The sequence below is a fragment of the Scatophagus argus genome, chromosome 20, assembly GCF_020382885.2.
Source record: "Scatophagus argus isolate fScaArg1 chromosome 20, fScaArg1.pri, whole genome shotgun sequence".
NCBI classification, from domain to species: Eukaryota; Metazoa; Chordata; class Actinopteri; family Scatophagidae; genus Scatophagus; species Scatophagus argus.
This window is the reverse complement of record NC_058512.1, coordinates 16,970,633-16,988,010: the sequence shown is the minus strand read 5'-3', so window position 1 is coordinate 16,988,010 and position 17,378 is coordinate 16,970,633. Positions and strand designations below refer to the sequence as shown.

Here is a 17,378-nt window from a genome sequence, read left to right as displayed (position 1 = left end):
ACACCAACATTTATGTATGTCTCAGTGCTTTCATGCAGCACCATATTTCTATGATACAAAACGTGAAAATCTATTTCAGCAAACTAACTGTAGAATTGTCTCACCGAACTGTCAAATCAGATATGCATTTGAAAATGTATGGAATTTGGTGTGGTGCTTTGTTGTTTCTTTACAGGCTTCTGTGTGGATGTTTGATGTGTGTAAACTAACCTATAGATGGCCTTCTGTCCCAGGTCGGCCCAGAAGATCATCTGCTGGTTAAAGTCTGCATCCAGAGCCACTGTGTTCCTCTGCTGCTCCACAATCTGAGTGTACTCCTTCCTTTCCAGACCAAGACGACGGATGTCACGGCGGTTAGTGAAGATCAGGGAGGGCTCCTTACCTACGAACAGGAAACACTTGGTTAAATATAGCAGAGAAAAACTGAAAAACAATCTAGCCACTCACCTCTTCGAAATATACCTTGGGTTGCTCTGTGCTGCCTGCTGATGTTTGACACCCACACACGATGAACCGCTGAATGAATGCTTTTATTCAATGTTTAAAACATGCTGTTAAAGTGTGTGGGTTCTTCTTGTTTTTGTATTCAGCATATCACCCAGATTCAAAGAAGGAACCAAAAGACCAATTTGATCAGTAGTGTGTAACCAGAAAAATCATTTCTAAGTCAAAGATCCAAGTTAGTGATGTTTTTGAAGAAGATTATGAAGATTCCTTTTCGTATTTTAAAAAGAGTACAGAGCTGAAAATTTGATCCAACACAAGTTCAACTTTAAATCACTAATGACTAATCTTTCAGACAAAAACAGTCTTCAAAACTATCTCACAACAGCCTATAGTTGGAGCTTAGAGTGTTCAACGACATTTTGGTTAATTTGGTCATATTCCAAGACTTGTCCTATACACTCAGTTTAGTAACTTTGCTGATCTAAAAGTAAAGACATCTAACAGAACAGTCCTGTGACAGATGCTGTCTTCATGAAGGCCAAAATCTTTATGTTTCACCTTCTGGAACCGATAAATTGACTTGTCAAGCTGAAATCGACTAAAACGGCCTGAGACAGAAAGAAAGAAGGAAAAACTGCACGTCTTCAGGGTTGTATTTCATGGAGCTGTGGACTCACCAACAGCCTTGCAGACTCCGGTGGTTGGGTCCATCTGGTAGCCGTTGTGGCACTCACACTTATATCCTCCCTTCAGATTGATGCAGATCTGACTGCAGATGCCGGGGTTCACGCACTCATTGATGTCTGCACATAGAGAGACCAAGAGAAGGAGAAGTCGGAGGGAATACAACTGCTGTCTGACATGTTTAATTAATCAGGTCTTCTGAACACTTCAGTTGGAGTAATCAGACACTTACACACAGCTCTGCTACACAAACTATTGAAATCCTGTCTTTTTAATTAAATTAACTTCGCTTTTTTGAATGCAATTGCTCTTCTGAAACATTCCATTGATTCTTATTGCATGGGAAGTACACCGATGTGCTTGGGATACACAAAATGAAAATTAAACCCAATCATAACTGCTACTGATATTTGACCAGGACTCTCTTTAGCAACAAACTTCTCTCATCAGAATTAAATATACAAATGTTTTCAGGTGTTCAGATTAGGTGCCTCTGTGCAACCAGCGGAGTTCATTCCAGATGGGATTGTACACATTACCCCCTAACCTGAGTGCTTTTCGATGCCAAGACTGACTGGACAAAAATATGAACATAGACATAAAATTACAACACAGCCAATCAAATTACACACTGAGAGGGCACCTTCAGAGGGCAGAACGGCACAGTAATAAAGCAGCCACACAAAAATAGCAAAGCATCTCTCCAGTCTAAATATTTTCTTTTCAAACCATGCAGGAAAACAGCCTGCCAAGGACATTCAGATTTTGAATTCATTTTGATTGCTCTGACTGTGTTCTGTGTGATCAATTTTTCAAACAGTTTTACTGCCACAAAACAAAAGCATGATGGTGAACAACAATAAGGAGTGGTGTTTAACCCACCCCCCTCTGGCAACAGAGTCTTAAGTATATGGTAATGCTTAGCTTACACTAAACTGGGTTCATTAATGCACATGGTAGCCACACAAAGTGACAACCTACAGTAAAAGCAGCCCAAAGGCTGAACTGGTTGAACTAAAAACAACTCAAAGCAACAACTGTAATTTGCAAAGACACTGAACTGAACAATCTAACCATGCTGAAAAAATGCAATCAATCAGTTACCAAGGTCATCATCCGATTAATGATTTCTGCCATTGCTTTCCTTGTTCACAAATTAAGATACAATATTTATGTCATCCAAGAGGAGCCATATAAAGCAAATTATCCAATCAGCAGAGCCATCTAGCAGGCTGCATCACTTATGTGGTGTGGATCTGCTAGTCAATGAAGTGTGAAGTTTGGAAACAGAAGAATTAGGACATAACTATCACAATCTACTTGAAAAAGCAGATTGTGGACACCTTTATGATTGATCACAATAAAATATCATCACACTTTCCCCACTCCTTTTCTTAACTAATACATATTTGTGTTTTTCTTGCATTCCTTCCATTTCAGGTCAGATCTAGGATCTAGCAGGTCTCAGTGTCTCACAGTGATGTCTCAAAAATGGCTTTATGCATTGATGAGGTCCATGGTTACGAGGTAATGTTGATGTTGTATGTATCGGTTACGTACATTAAACAACGCTAGCTTGGAAAACTTAAAAACATTTGCCAGCGCAGACATATAAAGCCATCAGCTGCCATCCAGTATGACTCTAATGCAAAGGTCACCTACCTCCACAGGTCTTGTGGTCTATGAGCTGAAGTCCAGGCGTACAGTCACACTCGAAGCCAATCACCATGTCTTTGCAGATGTGAGAGCAGCCACCGTTGTTCAGGAGGCACTCGTTTAGATCTGAAGCACAGGAGGGAAACGGGACCAGTGTAAACCCAGGAAACACAGGGGACGGCTCAACGTAGCTCAACCCCAACATGAGATACAAACACAAAAAGTAGTATGCAATTCAGAGTTTGCTAACAGAAAAATGGATGGATGGATATACTTTGAACTTTGAGTGCTAAAAACTTGTACTCACCATGTTATTTAATAAAAAGAACAAAAGTTCTCTTCATTTCAACAACAGACAAACCAACACATGAAACAGGATTATTCAGCTCATCACCAACTGTACTGTACACTACACTTAAGAATAATGTTGAGTTCTTTGATCCATTACGTTGACCACATACTTGTCTTTTTCTCTGACAGAGCTGTGGTACAATTCTGAGTATTCTGATTATGGGAAGCATAGCTGAAGTTCGGCTGAGTTCTTTGATCCATGAAAGAGAATTATTTAGAGGCAGCATTCGTTCTCCCACACTGAACTGCAGACAGATTTGAAGCTGCACATGGCAGGATTTATGTAAAAATCCACATATTAATCAGCCAAAATCAATGTGCAGCAGAGAGGAATGTCACGGACACTTTCCTGCCCACAGGAGAAGACGTCTGAACTCACTGAAAAGCAATTTGTCTCCTGCACAGTGACTGAGTGACCTGTTCTTTGAAATCCAAATGTAGGAGCTTCTTCTTTTCTTTGCTTTGTTGAAACAGTTTCATGTTGCTGACATTCAAAGCTGCCAGCTGGAGAAGTGCTACAAGACTTTATTAGAAGTAACATTTGCAGACTACAGTAAGACAAACACAATGTGGTCTATAGCATCTCAAACTACAAGATCATTCGTATTTACACAGATCACAGTGCAAATATTCACACATAATATGAATGTACTAAAATTAAACATGTTGAATACTCACGTGCTCTGTTTGGAGGACTGAGGCAATATTTTAATATCATTCTGATGTGCCATTTGCACCCGTTTGTCTTCAAACAAAGCTTTCCTCACACCACTCTGCATATGCACTTATTTCCTCATTCCTCATGTAAGCTCCTGTATAATATCCTAATTGTTTTGCTGTGTAAACCACCAAAAATTGGCCTGTCAGTCTCAGTCTCAGTGAAGCTGCACACGCTCACTGCTAACAGCTTCAGCATGTAAATATCTATTATAAAACAATATGGTATGGTAGAACAAAAGATGGTCCACAGAGTGGGATGTCTTCCCGAGGAGAACAATCTTTGATTTTAAGTCAATACCAAAGAGCACGAGTTGTGTGCGCTCCTGTGATTCTGAGGCTGCAACATAGCAATGTCCAGATGAATGAACAAATGAGCTCTTTTCCCCACATAAAGCACATATTCAGTAACATCTAGAACACCGACTAAAGCAGCTGAAAATAAGCTCAATTTATCAAGATTCAGATTCAGATTTGAGGAGAGCGGAAGTTTTGCCACAGACCAGACAAATTTCTAGTAGGACAAAGGAGTGCTTTATTCGAATCTTTTTCCTTTCACTTACTGCATTCCTTGATGGGTTCATCACTCCAGTCGGGACAGTCTCTGACTTTGTTGCACACTTTACTCATCTCGATACACTCCCCACTGCGACACTTGAACTTTTCTGGTCCGTTACACTGAGTCGCTGTGGAAAAAGAATTTTGTACGTCAGAAGCATACGCTGCTTACATGCAACATTCTTTAATATTTACTTACTTTCCTTGGAAAATCCAATTAAAAGAAAAGCTAAACAGGCAGGCTAGCTGTTTCCCCTCTGCATCTTTATGCTAAGCTAACCACCTTAGGTTCCATCTCCTTATTTAATGCAAACACGAGTAATAACTATCTTCTTTTGTCATTCAAAAAACAGACTTTGTTTGTCTGTCCATGGATTTTCTAGCAAATAAGCACCAATAACAAACAAATGAACTATTTCTTTAAGGATGACAGATTCATGGGAGTATCACAACTTTTCAGCTCCATATGAACTTCAGCAGGGGAGACTATCGAGGCTCTATCAAACGTGAATGTGTCAGAAAACAAGATACCGTTTTGAGCTTCAGTTTCAAAAAGGTTTACGCTCTTCTCAGTCAGTCAAGGATCGTCTAATCCTTCAGTCTGGATGAAAAACTGAAGTCACTATAAAAAGGTAGCCGAATTCTCAAACCAAACAGTGCCAACTGCCTTTCTTTCAGCAGTCTGAGTGGGAATCTGACAAAGTTGTCACTCTTTAAAGTCTGTTTTCAAAGCCCTGTTTTATGCTACAAACTCAAGGAAATAAGACAACCAGGAGCTTTGTTTATTTGTCTCTCTTTGGCACATTTAACTATTCTAGATGAGCACACACATACAAAAAAAAAAAAAAAAAACACAATAAATTAGGAGACCCTGAAGCAGATTGGGACAAAAGCTTTCTGAATACATCACGCCCAGAGAACAAACACTCTACCATGGTACCTGAACACAACCTGAGGTGGATACAGAGACAGAGACACACACACATTCAGAGCTTCTGAACCTCAGGGCAGCCTGAGGTGGAGTGTAAAAACAGAAACGCGAAAGAAAAACATTAAAATAATTTTTCATATTATAATTCTTCATCTGATGATGGCTTAAGAATAATTTGTCATAGGTGAAGCTGAAAACACACACAGGGAAGCACATACCGTTTTTGCAGCTGACTTCATCTGATCCGTCGGCGCAGTCTCTGAGGCCGTTACACTGCCTGCTGCCCAGGATACAGTTTCCATCATCACATTTGAACTGATCTGGTCCACATGTGCGTACAGCTGTCCAGAAAACACACACACACATCAATCAAATAATCATTTTGTTGACTGACAGAGGATTAATCAAACTATTTTAATACTCGATTAATCATTTAAGGCACTGAAACACTAAATGACATTGTAAACTGAATGCGTCTGGGTTTTGTGTTCTTTGTGATGACATTGAATGCTGAATCCTCATCACTGCATGAACTAGATGAGAGAAATGAATGGAATGCATAGATGTGGTTTTTCTTACGTTTCTGAATGAAACCCCTTCATCTCAGCCTCTAATACAAAATCTCTATTTTTCCATTTTTTATTTAAGTTGTGTAAAGAACACAATACTGGAAACTTTCTTGAGAATGACACAGAAATCTGAAAAATCTGCTTTTTGCAATTCATGCCAATTCTACATACCACTGATTTCAAGGCAACGTCACATCCTGAACCCCCCAAAACTCATATTATTTTGTTTAGGGATAATAAATAACAACACATACTAACACAACAATAAGGACAGTTTTGGTCACGGAAATATATTGTTTTGATCTTAAAGTGTGTGTTAATGACAGCTGGTCTGTACGTACGACAGTTGGCTTCATCGCTGCCATCCTTGCAGTCAGGGTCTCCATCACACCTCCACTTCTTGTGAATACACTCTCCAGAGCGGCACTGCATCTCACTGGACGAACACTTTGCCGGTGGCGTTGGGTGGCGACCGCAACGAGACGGAGACTCATCTGACTGGTCCTGTGGGGAACAGAAAGCAGAGTCGATCACGGACTGCCTGAGAAACTACAATCAGGATTTCATGCTTTTGACACCATCATTGTTATCTTAAGAAAGTTCTTCCATTTCCTGCCAGAGAGGCTCAAGACTTTGAAAGAATACTCAAATGACCAGGATAATTTTGATGAAATTTCCAGGCTGATTACTCAATGTCTTAAGTTTTTGCTGAATTGAAGCACTTCAGAGAATTTCTGCATATTTTTAGAAAGCTGTGGCGGCCTTAATCTCCTTGTGCTGAGAAAAGAGTCTGTTTCCTAAATGTCAACAAGGGGAGTGGGGCGAGTTAAATCTTATGACCAATAGTCAAAACAAAAATATGAAAACTGAGAAACTGAGAACAATCTCAGACATTCCAAAAAATTTCCTTGCTTCACAGGGACATCGTCCACGGCTGAGGAGTATCCAGAGACCCACCCTTGTTCTTTGACTGACAGGTAATCTGGGGGATGTGGAGGGCAGAAATGACACAGCAGAGAGGTTTTAGAACTCCGATCTCACACATGATTACCACTTTAATTGGAATTTTAACTGGGCAATCAGACAGAGTTGAATCAAGAGGAGCAGTAGGAAGCATTTCTCACACTTTCATCATCTCAGAAAGTCACTGACTCATGTGGGAGCAGATTAATGGACTGTGAGAATCACTGTGTCTGAAACTCCATAACTGTTAACAGTGAAGCAGGTCTGGCTGGTTGTGAGTGGGAATAACAATGACCTTCCCACTGAGCACAGCATTTTAAATATTTGTGCCAGTGCTTGCATCAGTTTTACCGCAAGGTTGTTACAGTGATAACCACAGAGCCAGTTAACTGGAAGCCAGTGGCCGACTTGGTGGAACTTGTTCTGTCGTGTGTGACAAACATGGAGTGCAAGAGTCAGAGTCAGTGTGTGTGTTTAAGTCTAAGTGGCAGGTCAATATCCACAGGGCGTTTTGAAAGTGAACTTGCAGAAGGAGTGTGTTTGTATACATATGTATTTAAGTGTGTCTGCGCAGACCATACTGTGCAGCTCATTATAACGATGTCAAATCTAACCACAAACCACGAACACTGGTTTGTATGAGCTGCCGATTGGCGAAAAATCCTCCAAAACCAACATCTTTCTCGAACGAGTAGAGAACAAAAAAGCCCGACCTCAGTTTTTCCCCAATCGTTGTATCCTTTCAGTGAAAGTAACATGTGTAATGTGTAGGTTGTGACCACAACTTAAGGCTTAACCTTAAATTGAACCTTCAGCAAAAACATCTGTGACAAATGTGTCCTCCTGCAGAGTCCAGACTTAAGACCATGAGCTTAAGAAAAACCTGCCCAAAGAAATTACCTGCTTTTAAACATTCAATAAAACTATTATCATACAGTTCATCTGATCTAAACTTAATTGCAGATATATAAGCATACAGCCACAAAAATATCATACCAATATATCATACCAGGGCACATGGACACAAACATCAGCAGCTAATCATGGACCAGTCAATTAGAAAGAATAAAAGGCTGCCTTACTGAGTAACAACAATGACCATTACGTATGCTCATTAGTAACACTGACTCCATCTTCTTGCCTGTGTGTAATCACTGCCAATCATCCAATCCCATGATTCAACAGAACTAGTATCCAGGTCAAGATACTGGGCCAAAACAGCTTACTGAACTGCTGCCTCTGTAACTGTCCTCTGATGGTGTAAGAATGTAATCTCTAGTCTTTTAAACAGTTTTGTTCAAAAATAACATCTGATTATCTAATTGTAAGTGCATGTGTATTAGCTCACTTAATTCTGTGACATATTAGCATGTGTGTGGTATTTCTCTGGCTCTCTTACCTGGCAGTCAACATCGTCGTCACACATCCAGCTGGCCGGGATGCACGATGAGTTTCCACACTGGAACTCACTGGGACCGCAGGACGACGGTGCACACTCCACCTCGTCAGAGCCGTCGCCACAGTCGTCCTCACCATTACACACAAAGTTCCGGGAGATACAGCGGCCACTGGCGCACGTGAACTCGTTTGGAGCGCAGGTGATGTTGCCTGGAGGCAGTGGGGAGGAGAGGATGAAAATGAGGGACCATGTTGTGACGCTGAGCTAATTGGCTATCCTGCTAACTAGCCCGCTGCTGCTAGCTCTCTACACCTCCACCTAACAAATGTCAGCCCAGTCAGTTTGCATGAATTTAAACCAGGTTCATCTTATATAGTGGACCAAACAGGCAAAACCGGAAACCTACTCAACCCTACTGCGGAGTGCCGAAGCTGGGAAATTCAGGTGTCTCAGTTGCAACATTAACTACAGAGTTCCAAAGGGCCTGGGAAGCAAGCAAGAAGCCTTTGTCAGAAGCTTCATGTCTTGTGTTTGCATGTCCCAGCAGCAACACTCAAGTCTGAGATTACCATGCACAATTCCAAGCTTTGGCTGAGGAACATAAAGTACACTTTAGTGAGATGGTGAGGCAGTGGAAATGTGGTTTTCAGTTGTCAACATACCTTTGGCAGCAGAACACTGCTCTGTTGCTGCGCTGCATGAGGGACTGATATTTCCTTATTTAAACACTAATCTTCACAGGGGGAAGTAGAAATCATATGTGACTGAGATGAGGAAAAAGTCTGAGGTTGGACCTTAGATTTTTGATTTGCAGGAACCTGTCACAGTTCAAATTAAGGGAAAACTGGGCTTTAAAGTAACTGCCTATAAATGTGCATCACTTAGCGGCAGTAAAACACACTGCTGCACAGAGTACAAGAACAACTGTAAGCAAATGAGACAACTAACAAATGTTGCTACTTCGTCCATTCTGCAAAAGCCATTTGTGCTGCACAGTACTTAGGATAAACAGCTGGAGGATAAGAAGTAATTGATACGCACATCCATGAAACAGCTGCACTGCTTGATAAGTACATCGGCTCATCCACTTAAGTAGTACTTCGATCATATCAGAAAAAATGCATTGCATTGCAGTTTTTCAAGCTATGACGCTCTGGTGTATCTTGCCGAAAGTTGTTTGCCCCTTTGCTATACAAATCAGGCAGAGGGACATATACACAGCTGCAGCTATACAGAGGTTTAAGTTGGGCAGAATGAACTCATCTGAAACTGTTTCCATGAATAAGGTGTTATAGAGAAGCTATGTTGCTGCAATGACTGTTTCTGCACTCACATTCAGAGGCAATGTCCTGTGAAGTCTGTGTTCTAGGGACAAAGAGTCCTTCCCCATATTGCAGCAAATGTGGCCTTGTTGTGCTCACATTTGCAGGACAGAATTTATGCTGCTCTCAGGTTTCCATGATCCTTAATGCTAATAGGTGGCTCAGTTGTTTAAAGGTGCGTTCAGGCGATCCTTGAAAACTCCAGGTCAGAGAATATCTTGTGGTCACATTATACGTCTTTGCTTACAAGTGCTCATCAATTACTGGCAAACGCAAAAGCCACAGCAGGATGTGGACAGAGGGAGGCAGGCATTAACTCCTCTGGATGTTATTCACAGCAGCTTTGACACATTAATAATTTTTATCATTCATTTTTAAAACAAAAATACTAAACACTTGCTGCTTAGGGTTATCACTGATACTGGGGGGATGCAAAGCTGGATGGATATAGAGTGTGACAACCCTTATCCTAAACATGGCTAATTCAGACCTTTCAAAGAGCATTTTCTTATTTTATCACTTAACAACCACTGCATGGTAATTAGCTCAATATGTGACTTTATTGCAACCAATCATAAAAGGGAATTAGGTCAACACCTCAGCTCAGCCTGGCCCCCCTCGTCTGAAAAACACCTACAGTGTACAGATCCAACACACGCACAGTTAAGCCTGACATGCTGCATGCAGTTCAAATCAAGTTCTAATACAAGATTTACAACTTAATTCTACCATATTATGCACTGTAACTGAAAATGATCAGTCTAAATGCTGAGGCAGATACCTGTGCAAACATGCCTCCCATATTACTGTGTGATGTCCACCTACCACAGTTGACTTCGTCCTCTCCGTTGTCACAGTCCTTCTCTCCATCACACTTCCAGAAGACTGGGATACACTGAGTGGAGCCTGCGCCGCAGCTGAACTCGTTCACACGACACGTCCTTGTGTCTGCATGGACAAAAACACACCGTCAAAGTAAAATTCCACCAACTGATCACATGGCAATTTACATCCACACAGAATGAAATTTGAGAAGAAGTATCAAGCACAGCTCTTTATTCCAATGCCAAAGATGCTGTCTTAATTTAGAGACCATGTTCCACACAGGAGCACAGAAGACTGATGGGGTGTTTCATCACATGGTGCAATGACAATCACCTTAAGCTCAGCATCATCAAATCCAGTGAGCTTATCTTGGACTACAATGCTTCGAATATGGATGTTACCGCAAAGACGCTGCATATCATTATTAAATATGTTTCCTGCTCATGAGTTTGATTTTAACAGCATTATTTTTCTCTTTGTAAAAATTTATTTTAGCATTTATATCTGACAGGCTGTCCCGGTGAGGAACATAATCAGTTTTTAAATATGAAATGTGACTCAAGATCCTCTTGAATTATTTGGAACCGCTTCACCATTCAGCATATGTATTCACCCCACAGTGTTTCCAATAAATCTCAGCTTCAGGACCTGGTTTGCTTCTTATCCCTGCGATCTTCCATTGTGGAGGCCGATAACAGTGCAGTTGTTCACATAAAAACAGACCGTGTGATAGGAGCTGCCCAGTGAAGCAGTAGATGAAGTTTGGATACAGTTTAGTACTTTGACAGTTCAGTGATTAATTGACTGGTCATCATATCAGAGTCAACACATCCAACCCCTTAGTTCAAGAAATAAAGACAGACTGTTATTGCCTGCTATTGATAATTTCATTGGTGCACCCCTTAAAAAAAAAAAAGAAAAAAAAAAACATGGAAAAAAAATATGTTGTTGCTACAGTTATGCTGGTTGGTTTCACAACGTGAGGCCTATTGAAAATATGAAGTTTCTGTTGTGTGGGACTGGTCAAGTGTGGGTGGCTAAGGCAGCTAACAGAGCTAATAGCTTGCAGCAGAGCTAAACACACAGCAGGACAGAGTGTCTGTACAGAGAAACATGAAGTGTTAAACAGTGAACTGCGGTTTACTGTGACACACAACAGCACCACACAGTTTGGTGGTAGAAGTACTTACAGTTACAGACACTTTATATCAGTGTACATCTGACCAAACCTGTCAGATGAAAGCAACCAGACAGAAACAGGGACCGAGTGATGGAGCAGTGACTTCAGGACACAAAGACTGCAGGACAATGACTGAGACATCTAAGACTCAGATGCAGAATTCTTAACTAATTCTTACTAAATTCTGTGCGATAATCTGTTTTTAACAGTTTACAGACAACTTGTTTTAAACTTACAAACCACACACACACACACACATACATGCTTACTGACTTCAACATTTCAATGGTATATGCTATAAATGATATTAAACTAAGAAACAACACTTTGATTGTATCAGCTGGTACAGCATTGGTGTCATTGGTGATTGACTCCAATAATCTTGATGGAACAAAAAATTTTAAAATGTTTTACAAGGACAGAGATGCATTCAGTGCATTTGTTAGGACACTTTATACCTGATGAAACTTTCCACCATCTATTTGGTTAATTATACACTGTGGTCTTTTTGAAAGTACAGCTGGTTTTCTTAGTTCCATGAAAGCTAACACTGAAGACAAAGTCTTTACCCAACAGGAAGAGCGGGAACCTGAGTAAACCAAACACAGATGGCCAATTAAAGCCAAGGTTGTAACTTGAGTGTTAATGGAATCTGACATCCTGGTTGTCTTTTTAATAAATGACTAAACAGAAACTGCAGCTCACTTCCTTAATTGAATGCTGAAACTGAAACTGACACGCATACATGGACACACGCTCACACCTTTTAGAACCCATTCCCTGTTGCCAAGTCATGTGCAACAGCTGGTCAAACAGAACAGTGATATAACAGCTATAGACGGGTTGACCTGCACGTACACCACTGTAGCTATGAATGGAACTTAACACAACCTTAAACACACTAATACACACACACACAAACACAATATGGACTACAAACTGGAATGCTGTTCAAGACCTTCAGCTGACCGACACACTTTTTCAAGTACAAGTGGAAACACGCACAGACGGGGTGCATCATATAATCTACAGAAGAACATGCTGACGTCAGGCAGCCTAAAGATGAAAAGATTGAAATGTCACAGCAAGACTTTTGGTCATTCAATTTCTTAGCTGAAAAGGCACAAAGGATAAAGGACATAAAGGATAAATTTAACCAGATAAAAGTGTAAAAATGTAGCACAAGTAAACTGTGAGTTGTAAGAAAGCTTTGTAAGGACAGAACAAAAGGTTAATCAGTTATCAAAATCATAACAGTTGCCAAAAACAACTGCTGTTCAAATAGTCTTATTGTCTTGATACTTGCAAAGTAGAAACTGTGGAGTTTTACCATGGCAGTGCACCAGTTACTGGCATGCTAGTCAGCTTCACCCGGTTAGGCAAGTTCATGTAATGTCGCTGCCATCCAAATGGCAAAGACATTAAGACCAGCCCGAGTGAAATCAGGTTTGTCTGTGGAAACACACATCATGTACAACAGCATCATGCAAATGTGCTGGTTAGTGGAACCAGAAAACAGACTGGAAGGAGAGTCCTTGCAATGTTCAGGCAGTCTTGAACTATGGGAGTATGTGACGTAGAGGACGTAAAGTTGTTGTTTTATAGAACAACACATTTAAGTATGTGGTTGACGTGCTCAAGTGCTGCTATAATGTGCCTTCACATGTGCATTTTAGTCCATCCATTGTTCCTGCCCTATATAAACAAGTACACTTGATCAGACGGAACAAGTGGATTTATGACTTCAGGGAGGACCGACTGGATTTTGCTGTCTGTATTCTTCCAAAGTTTTGGTTTATTTTTGGTGCAGCTGACAGCACAGCCCAGTAATTTATGGTTTTGGTTTATTTGCAAGTGAAAAGATATGGTGCTGTTTGAGTTTTGTTATAAAGATTCAAGTTTTTTTTTTGTTTTTTTAAATAAAATAGAAATACTTTTTCATCAACGCTGCAGAATCTTACGAAGGTCCTGGCAACACCACACAGCTAGGCTCTTTGGATAACTCTGGTGCTTTAACAGTTCCCAAAACTGTACCGCTTTCATTTTGGCAGCACTACACCACAGATCCCCATCCAAGTGTGCAGGAGAGATTTGCCCCGACCAAGATGTAGTGCCGTTTTGTTTTCTGCCAGGGGTAAAGAATTTATTTCTGTATTGTTTTCAGGTTTGTGCACTCGACCTGCCGTGTTGACACACTGCAGCAAAAACCAGAGGACTGCTCTGTGAAAATCCAGAGCTGAAGTGTAACCCTGTCACACACTTTTCTGCAACTCTCTGCTGCCCTGGCAAATATCACTTCTCAAACACAGATGAAACCTTGCTCACTTGCAGGGTCAACTTTATATTTTGTGTCTGGTTCGAAACATGCTGGTATTATTGTTGAATTTGTTGACTGAAAAGTCCGTCTGTTGATTTCATGCCTCCAAACTCCTGTTAGACTAGAAAAAATATGTAAATAAATAAAACTAAGACTGTCAGTATTAGCAAATATTCCCTGTCTTTATGTTTGGTCAGAAGCACTTCTCTTTAATAAGGGCTTCATAAAACACTGTTTTACTATTTGTGACAATAAATAAAAAGTGTATCCAAACACTTCAAATCACGAGCTAAAAGTGACACATTTTGCTCAATAAAGATATTTTGTGCAACCCTCCTCTCTATTTCTTTATCAGTTTGCTCTGAAATATTGTGGTCTACAGCAACTTCTATTCTTCTGAGTTTTCCCTGTTTTGTGCAGTAGAGACTTTTTTGCTGACCCATCGATACTTCCGTCTAGAGATACTGTATATACTCAGTTAACTTGTTCTGCATTGGCATCACAGCGCACATGATGATGTAATGTCAAATCAATGTAATTTACTGAGTCACAAATTCTTCCTAACCTTAGAAATTCATTTAGGACAAAAAAAAAAAAAAAAAAAACCCTTTGCGTTTCGATGTCAGGATTTGTCGCTTTTCTTTGTGATTCATGATATTAAATGAAGAGTCTTAGACAAATGAAGCAACCTGAAGATGTCACTCTGGGCTCTATGAAATTGTGATCAGCATATTTTATAGACTAAACAGCAGAATAATCAACAATGAAAATGATCTTTCACGGCAGTCATAGTTTCACTCCAGAATAGACTTGAGGTTCAGTATTTCTCTTTATAGGTTTTTTTTGTTGAACACAAATGCTTTAAGCATTTAGGAAGCACAGTGAATATCAAACCAACAAGTGTTTGATGAAGAACCTTCATCTTTCCTTTGATGTTTATCTTGTACCTAAGGAGACGCCAAAGTCCATTTGTCTTTCCACCGGCACAGCGAAAGCAGTGCAGACAAGAGATTCTCATTAAAAGCACAGTTCAATATAAACACTTTCCATCATCACTTGTCTACAACCTCGGCAAAAGCTCACATCACAGTTATACCACTAAAAAGCTCAGAAGCTCTCCTTGGATCCATTTAAAACAGCTTATTTATTTGACAGGGCTGCTCACTGGGGAACCCTCTCACTGTTCTTAAATGCCTTGCTGCATTTCTGCAACAATGAAATGCTGTTAGACACTTCAGGAAGTCTTGTCTATGCACTCTGATGGTAAAAAGATGCTTATAAAACTCTGCAGCTGGTTGCTAAGCTAAATCCAAGAGTAATCAGCTGTATGTCTAAAATGTTTTGGGGGCTTTAAGGATAGTTTGTACAATGCATTATTTCACCAGTGGATGAAGTATTCAGAAACCTGCAATACAAAAGTGCTCAATTAAAGTGGAGCCATCAAAACTTTAAGTACTATCAGGTCAAAAATAAAACTATAATGATACAGAATTGCCCGGTTTATAGTCTTCTGTACATACTTTGGTACTATCTACCACTATAAAGACTTGCTGTGTCTGTTGCATCGTTGTCATCCTATTAGAGCAGTAGTCCAATAGCTTCTAACTGGAGCCTGCACATGTTGAATAAACCGTTTTATACGTCAGTTTGTCTTCTGTTTATTGCTTTAGCCTGAACCTGTCAGAGAGCCTGCCGTAATTCCAGCTGCTCTCACCATCTGACCTCCTGTGGGAGGCGTGTGCAAGCCATGCAGTCATACTTTAATGCTCTTTATCGTCTGCGTTGTTGTTAATCTGCATTCATGTGCTTTGCTGCTCTGTAAACCTCCGAATGAACCCATTTGTTCAAACTAAGTTTATACAATTAATATGGTAAGTTTGTAAATAATGGAGGGAGTAGCTGACCTGTGTACAGCTGTTCTCTTGGGTGGCAGATAGAATAAGACAATCATTATTCAGCAGGCAACATTTACCGAACACTAAAAACTCTGGGGTTCTGTGGCTTTTAGCCACCTGCGCCCTGACTGTGTGCTGTCTACAAAAAGCCTTCACAGTCATACACACAAACACACACCCCCACACAGTGTCAATGTTGAAGTTAATTACTTGGACTATGTTTGATGCCTTAAGGTGCCCACATATGATCATTTGCAAAACCACTCTGCACTGTTCATCATTTTGCTTTTGGGCAAGTGCTGGCATCCGACTCTGTGACGGCTTAAAATTGCCACTGAGAGCTACACTCAAAGTTCAAATTATTTCAACCTTGACATCTGCTGCTGCTGTCTTTTCAAAGTGCAACCAATCAGCTAAAGAGCTGTGTGCAGTGTAGCCTAGAAGCAACACACGCAATATTCCAGAGTTCCCAGAACATTAATGTTAAAACCACATCGCAATGTCGCGAGGAACAGGAATGTACGGAGAAACCAAGTGCCAAGTTTGCTAAACTTAGCTTGCTAGACAGACAGTGACAGGACTATGAACATATTGTGACCCAGGCAAGGCTACAGAAACAGTCGATGACCAGAGAATGTTTGCTTAGGAACCGTAAAACCCATCATGTTGTTACATAGAAATTCTGATTAGTTTTTGCAGCAGAATATAAAACAAAACACAGTGACAACACTTACCTACACTGCACTTTTCCTCTGCAACTGTCAGCACTATGCTTTGTCTGACCTTCCAGTGACAGAAGAAGTTTCTTATAATCTTAAGGCACTTTTCGAAGGTAAAGGCTCTTATGTTTAAGATTAAAAAAAAAAAACAGACATCGTATATTTTATTGATTTTTTTTTTTTTTTACACCTCAAATCCCATGAAAACACAAACCAACATCAAACTAACAAATTCTGTGTGCATATCTATGGCCTGACGTATCTTTTTCCTTAATAATGCATGCCTGATCCTTTAATATATGCTAGCGAGGACACATTTGTCCGATATTAGTACTATGAAGAAATGCAGTAATGCAAACGTTGTGATAACTGGGTCAGAACAAACATCAGTATGGTTCTTCAACAATATCTAGGCAACTAGGAATTAATGAAGTCTGCTGTGAAATAAAAAAAAAAAAAAAAAAAAAAAAAAAACATTTAAAAGAGGAAACCATCTACTCACGGCAAATATCTACGCTCTCGTCAGACCCGTCCTCGCAGTCCGGCTCCCCATCACAGTGCCATCGCTTCGGGACACACTGGCCATTGTGGCACACAAAGTCTGCCTCCGCACAAGTCTTTCTGACTGGAGTGGGAAAGAAGAGGGATAAATAAGATAGATATGAGGAAAGAGAGACGGGCTTCATGTTCTAATGAAATCTCTCACTTGACAGAAACAGAAACATGCATAACAGAAAGGGGAAAAGATGAATATGAATTGCAGTACACACAACCTCGGCCTCTTTCCATATCAGGTGAAAAGGTCACAATTTTACAATGTCATTTTGTGATTAAACAAAGCCCAA

The 17,378-nt window shown here is 40.3% G+C and overlaps 1 protein-coding gene across 2 annotated transcripts in view; it reads right to left on the bottom strand.

The window, feature by feature from the left end:
- Positions 1 to 17,378, bottom strand: part of vldlr (very low density lipoprotein receptor) — a 47,469-nt gene that overhangs the window by 16,995 nt on the left and 13,096 nt on the right. For both annotated transcript variants that reach the window (XM_046375070.1, XM_046375071.1), the window contains exons 3-11: positions 17,036 to 17,158; positions 10,423 to 10,545; positions 8,276 to 8,484; positions 6,255 to 6,417; positions 5,563 to 5,685; positions 4,419 to 4,541; positions 2,794 to 2,913; positions 1,125 to 1,250; positions 211 to 382 (exon numbers count right to left, since the gene is read on the bottom strand). In XM_046375070.1, the coding sequence (XP_046231026.1) occupies positions 211 to 382; positions 1,125 to 1,250; positions 2,794 to 2,913; positions 4,419 to 4,541; positions 5,563 to 5,685; positions 6,255 to 6,417; positions 8,276 to 8,484; positions 10,423 to 10,545; positions 17,036 to 17,158 (1,282 nt within the window). The remainder of the gene's footprint in view (positions 1 to 210; positions 383 to 1,124; positions 1,251 to 2,793; positions 2,914 to 4,418; positions 4,542 to 5,562; positions 5,686 to 6,254; positions 6,418 to 8,275; positions 8,485 to 10,422; positions 10,546 to 17,035; positions 17,159 to 17,378) is intronic.